General features: G+C 36.6%; 1 protein-coding gene across 1 annotated transcript; it reads right to left on the bottom strand.

The window, feature by feature from the left end:
- Nucleotides 1–34: 34 nt before the first annotated feature.
- On the bottom strand, nt 35–2,045 carry rabif (RAB interacting factor). Its single transcript, XM_026935714.3, has 3 exons — nt 1,236–2,045; nt 812–987; nt 35–596 (listed from the first exon to the last, which is right to left on the bottom strand). Exons 2-3 carry the CDS (start codon nt 962–964, stop codon nt 348–350), a joined length of 402 nt encoding a protein of 133 aa, XP_026791515.1. The 5' UTR covers nt 965–987; nt 1,236–2,045; the 3' UTR covers nt 35–347.
- Nucleotides 2,046–6,193: the final 4,148 nt, after the last annotated feature.

Raw genomic sequence — 6,193 nt, 5'->3', positions numbered from 1 at the left:
GAAAAGGTAAAAACACCACTTTCGTTTGAAACGCTGTGTTCGACTGCCTTTAATAACAAGACTGTGTTAAAAGTACTTTACTGAATTCGTGTACATCAGCATTAGGAAAAGAGTCCTCAATGAATGAAAAACAGGGTATTAATCAAGCATATTTAAAACAAAATGAACAAAGAACAGAATATGAAGAATGAAAAATTAAATGCAGCTAAAATGCAAAACAGTATACAGTATCAAAAAATACTCCCAGTGTACTGATCAAGGAGGTATTTTCAAAACTACGCCAAAAATGTGTAACAAGAAAAAGCAAGTTGTGTAGCACGATCTTGTACAAAACAAGTTTAAGCACTCTACACATGTTTAACTCGATCCAGTGCTATGTAGAAACATTTCTTGTCATCAAGGTTGTGCCATCCAATGGGTCCAATCTCACAATCGGCACAGATAAGATATTTTATTTTGCCTACATCTTTGGTGAAGCCAACATTCTCAAAGGTGTACATGTCATCCACCAGCCAGTGAGCTGTTAACGTATCTCCGTCTAAAGTTCCATCAGACTGGTTAAAGTTGTTGTTCTTTTGCATTGAAGGTAGAAAAAGCTGGTTGTTGTGGGGATGGGTAATAAGCAACAAGAGAGCACACAGGCATTAAATTAGTCGCACTGAGATTAAAGGAGAATTGAAAGACACAACCAGAATAAAAAAAAAAAAAACAAAAAACAATATACTTGTTATACACAGATGATAATATTTCATTCAGTCCACATTTTAATTTGAGTATCATTTGAACATATACTGATCAATTATAATCTTACCTGCTTTTCTGCAAATACAGCCATGCCTGGGCAGAGCACTTTTGATCCACAACGCTGGCATACCACTGCTTTCGTATTTTTTCCATCTTCTGAAACAAGGTTGGATGGGTCACTACATCCCTCACTGCAAAAGCTCTGATTACTCTTCTCCATTATTAAAAAAAACACTCCAACAACTAGAGTATAAGAAAAGAAACATTTAATTAATACAGAACTATCACAGTATAACCGACCGCGTGGTACTACTCAGTAAAATGATCTCAATAAAGCAGCAATATTCTAACTACCTTTATAGTGGGTAGAGCTATCAAACCATAGATAACATTTAGCCTGATAGTGCAAATACTAGCTTCTTTCATATCATGAAATAATTTTCAAGCATTTGCAAAAGAAAAATACCTATTATGTATCCCCTCATACGTACCGTACACAAGATTGAAATATGGTAAATTGTTAAAACCAGGATGAAAACTTCATAGTTTTTGTTTGTTGGTTGGTTGGTTTGTTTTCCTTGCTAAAACAACTGCCCGCCGGTGACAGTCCGTCACTAAATCATATCGGCTGGAAAACAAAACACAAACGCAAGGGTCCTGCTGCTTCTTCTGTAACTTAACAGTGGTTGGAAATCCATCGTGATGGTGCAATACCGCCACTAACTGTGCTGGAGGTTGGAGACGCAAGAAAAACATTCCTGATACCTCACTATGTTCCTACGGAGCCGCGGTTGTGATACCCTTGCTTGATAAAAAATAATGCATGGCCACAACTTCTTAATGTATGGAAACGAGATACTAATACGCGTTCACGACTTAATAACGAGAAGCAACGAGAAAATTAAGCGCGGCCACATATTAATATGGTGATCATCGTGTTGTACCCCATACTGATGTGTACATACATACGGGGTTTTACGAAAAACACCAGACGCTTGGGGAAAAGCTGCAGCTTAAGATATAGACACTATAAATGTTTACATGCCCAATTTATTAGTAATTACTGTACGTAACCTCTTTTACCTAAAATGGAATGTTCTCAGAAAAAAAGCCGCGCCCCAAAAATTTAGGTGCCCTAGATTAACCGAGCGACGTCCCTATTCGTGCATTTTAATAACGTTCGCTGCAGGACATTCACAGGACATTATAAACATTCGCAGCAGGTCCTGTTTTAGTCCTGGATGAACGTTTCAGAGGATGTTTACCAACGTCTCTGCGTGTTCCCTTTAGCGAACGTTCAAGAAAGTCCGGATTTGGAGTCCTACCTAAGGGTCATTTATGGCTGGATCTGATCAGCAGTCAAAGGCTCATTTCCAGCACTCTGTTACCTCAGATACCCCTGAGTATGCCAAAAGACCTGCATTCTTTGATCTTTCTGGTTATGCACATAAAATAGTTGCAAAGTAGTCAACATGTACAGTGGATTAAAAAAGGATGAAAAAAAAAACACCCCTGTTAAAATGGCAAGTTTTTGTGATGAAAAATATTAAACCAAGATAAATTACGTCAGAACTGTTCCCACCCTCACTGTGAAACTATAATGTGTAAAAATTAATTGAAAAACAACTAGAAACATTTTAGGAAAAACAGGATTTTTTTTTTATTACAATAACCTCGTTGCGTAAGTGTGCACACCCTTTTATGACTGGGGTTGTGGCTGTGTTCAGAATGAACCAATCACATTCAATCTCATGTGCAAAAGTAATTATGCAGCTGTCATCAATGAAATTATTCTGATTAACCCACATAAAGACCAGCTGTTGCTATAGGATTTTCTTGACATCTTCTTGGTTTCATCTGACTTCTGAAGCCATTGTCTGCAAAGTGCTGACAAAGCCTGTACAGGGTCCCACTGTTGAAAGGTATTGCTCAGGAGAGGGGTATGAACAAAATTCCAAAACATTAGATGTACCATGGAACACTGTGAAGGCCATCATCAACAAGTAGAGAAAATGGAGCACCACAGTGACATTACCAAGAACAGGAGGTCATATTTGCTATATTTACTTAGACACATTTTATAAAAGACATAACACATATTACTGTCAATTACATGCTCAGACATGCATTTAAATATAGTGAAGACTGGATTCAATAAACAGACTTATTGTTATTGTATAACATTGTTCACATGCATGTCAATATTTCCCAGTGCTTTCTTAATAACTTTTGTCAGTCATATCAGGTTAATAAGGTTAATGACAACAATACGATATATTATAATAATAATAATCTTCTGTTACTTTACCAACATGCTGCTCTATTATAGGTCTATTGTCCCATATCTGATTCTGACCCGCTATTATTAAAATCTGAGTCCTTATCTTTACAATGTCCACTATATTCAACTGAAGATTCATTTTCTCCAATGCTAGCAGTCTTCACTTACCAACCTCCAATCTGTGTCAAGCTAGGACCATAATAAAATGTGATGCTTATAAATTGTGTGCAATGTAAACATAGGCATAAATTAATACAAACACATTTTCAGTGTAAAAGCACACACACAGAGCTGTCTTTTGACATCACAAATGAACAAGACTTTTCTACAGTGCTTAATTCAGTGACAGGCTTGTGAATCATTTTCCAGTTCAAATGTTTTCTGTTGAAGGTGGTTCTGCCAGAAAGCAGAAAATCTTCGTAGAAGTACATGGTATTCAGTTGGTACAGGGATACTGGGTAAAATTTAGACAAATTTGCTAATGTAATAGTATATACAGTATAGTAGGTATTATTTTATCTAATGTTTTAGCACCGTAAAAGCACAATTTTCTTTATATGGCCCCATACATGGTTTATTATAAAGGTAAGCAGTGGTAGCTAACATAGCTAGCTGGCTAATTAATTCCTAGCTAGGTAAATATTGTGACATTGTTGTTTAATATTTGCGGATAATGTATCAAGTGAAACTGTTTTATAAGAATCAAGCTACTAGCTGGTTAGCACACTTTGTTGATGTACGTCATAGAACGACCATAGTGTAATGGAGCTGGCTAACAACTAACAAGGTAGCACAATCATACAGGGAGGTGAGCGAATATGTGCTTTTGCCTTAGAGGCTCTCATGCATCACTGCCTCTTGGGGAAAAATAGCCTGTAATCCCTATTTGATGCGAGACCTGCTTAGTGCTCCCTAAAATTTATATATGACTTATATGAGTGAGCCCAAGTTAACTAATGTTAACTAGGTTGGTAAGTAAAGTAATTGGTTGCTTATATCAAGCTAAGTGACCAATAACCGCAACTATGTTAAATCGGCCCATAGACTTCAATCCATTATCCTAGTCAATCCATTATTAAACAACTGTCCTTTAGACAAACATATGTTCTAGAGTTTTCTGAAACCACTTCACACTGAAGACTTGAAAAGATAATGCCTGGGTCACAAGCACATGATCAGTGATGCTCCCCAGTGTACCCTAGAGCAAAGATGAACCCACCTCTCTGTATTATTATTATTAGGGGTTCAAATACAAAGTGCTGAAACTCTATTTTTTTGTAAGGTTTTTTTTTTGTTATTAGGGGTTGAAGCTCAAAGCGTTGAAACCCTATTGTTTTTGTTGGGATTTGTATTAGGGGTCCAAGCACAAAGCGCTGAAACCCTATTGTTTTTGTCGGGATTTGTATTAGGGGTCCAAGCACAAAGCGCTGAAACCCTATTGTTTTTGTAGGGATTTTTAATCTAATAACTTAGATTAAAGCTAATTTTTAAGCTAATAACTTTTGAACTGTAAGGGCTAGAAACAAAATTTTTTTTTCTTTTTTCCTCTGATTTCTTGGCTCATGCTGAGATCAACCCTCTGACATAATTTTCTATCATCAAATTTTTTCCGCAATTTTGAGTTTTCTGAAAAACCTACTTTTTCAAACTCCTCCTAGAGCTTTTGTCCGATTTTCACGAAAATTGAATCAGATCATCTTCAGTCCATGCCGACAAAAAGTTATTGAATTCAAGTTGATTAATCAAACTGTTCCCAAATAACATTCAAATGAATTTGACAATGAGCACGCTGAAATAGACATGAAGATATATCTCCGTAACGATTTAGCGTATTCAGACCAAACTTAGTATCTGTTTAGCCATCATGACTTGAGGGTACCTGCACAGTTTTGGAACAGTGCCACCTAGTGCTCATGAGATATGAAAAAAAATCATATTTTTGCTTCTAACTTCTAAACAGTTTGTCTTGGTCATGTGGTGGTGCTATAACAGGTAAAAACATAATATTGATGCTAAATATGGAACCATTCAAGTCCAATCGACTTGAAATCTTGCACAAAGTGTCTTTGTCCAAGATGCCATCAGTTTCTATGAGGACAGCTGTGAATCTTGAAAAACATGGCTGCCATTGGTCAATCAATGTTCAGGAGATATTATACAAGGTTAATGAAGGCCAGTCAGAACAAACCTTGGTGGACCTATTTAACACCCTGCCAAAGAGGTCTGTGCAAAATTGAAAAAAATAATTGGCCACTGGGAGCTGATATCATGTTGTACGTGTGTAAATTATTGTATGTTATGCACACACAGTATACATACTAACATAAAATTAAATCAAACCGAATGCATAGCCAGCACTGTTGATCTGAAGCTAGGACTGTTGAATATTAGATCTCTTACGTCTAAAGTGCTTATTATTAATGAAACCATTACTGATCAGGAGTTTGATGTACTGTGTTTAACAGAAATGTGGATTAAACCAAATGAGTATGTAGCATTAAATGAAGCTAGTACTCCCAGGTACAGTTACATACATCAGCCCGTCTAACTGGCAAAGGAGTTGGTGTCGCAGTCATCTATAATGATAATCTAGGCATTACACAAAAACCTAGTCATAAATTCAACGCATCGGAATTCCTATGTGAATTTGTGGATTTCATCTCCAACCTGGTTGTTTCTTTAGACAAGGCATTAATTGTTGGAGACTTTAATATTTATTTTGATAATCCAGATGACCCTCTAAGAACAGCAGTTGTGTCCATTCTTGATTCAGTAGGGGTTAATCAGAGTGTAATAGGACCCACCCATAGTGGTGGTCACACTCTTGATTTAATTGTAACATTCGGATTAAATATAGAAAATATAGTCCCATTTCCACATTCTGAAGCTATCTCAGATCATTACCTCATCTCATTTAAAATGTGTCTTAATCATAATATGCACCTTGCCACTTCATTGTGTCAAACATACTTTCACGTCAACAACTGAACAGAGTTTTATCCGTAATCTCCCAGATTTATCAACCATGTTTGGATCACTGTCTCATCCTGAAGAATTTGACCAGGCAACTGAAAACAGAGCACTCGAAAACTAGAACGTAAATGGCGTCAAACTAAATTGGTAGTATTTCAAATAGCAAGGAAGGAGAGCCTTTTGAGCTATAGGAAA

This window comes from Pangasianodon hypophthalmus, chromosome 20 (assembly GCF_027358585.1).
Source record: "Pangasianodon hypophthalmus isolate fPanHyp1 chromosome 20, fPanHyp1.pri, whole genome shotgun sequence".
NCBI classification, from domain to species: domain Eukaryota; kingdom Metazoa; phylum Chordata; class Actinopteri; order Siluriformes; family Pangasiidae; genus Pangasianodon; species Pangasianodon hypophthalmus.
Note: the sequence above shows the minus strand (reverse complement) of the source record. Positions and strands in the feature narration are given on the sequence as shown.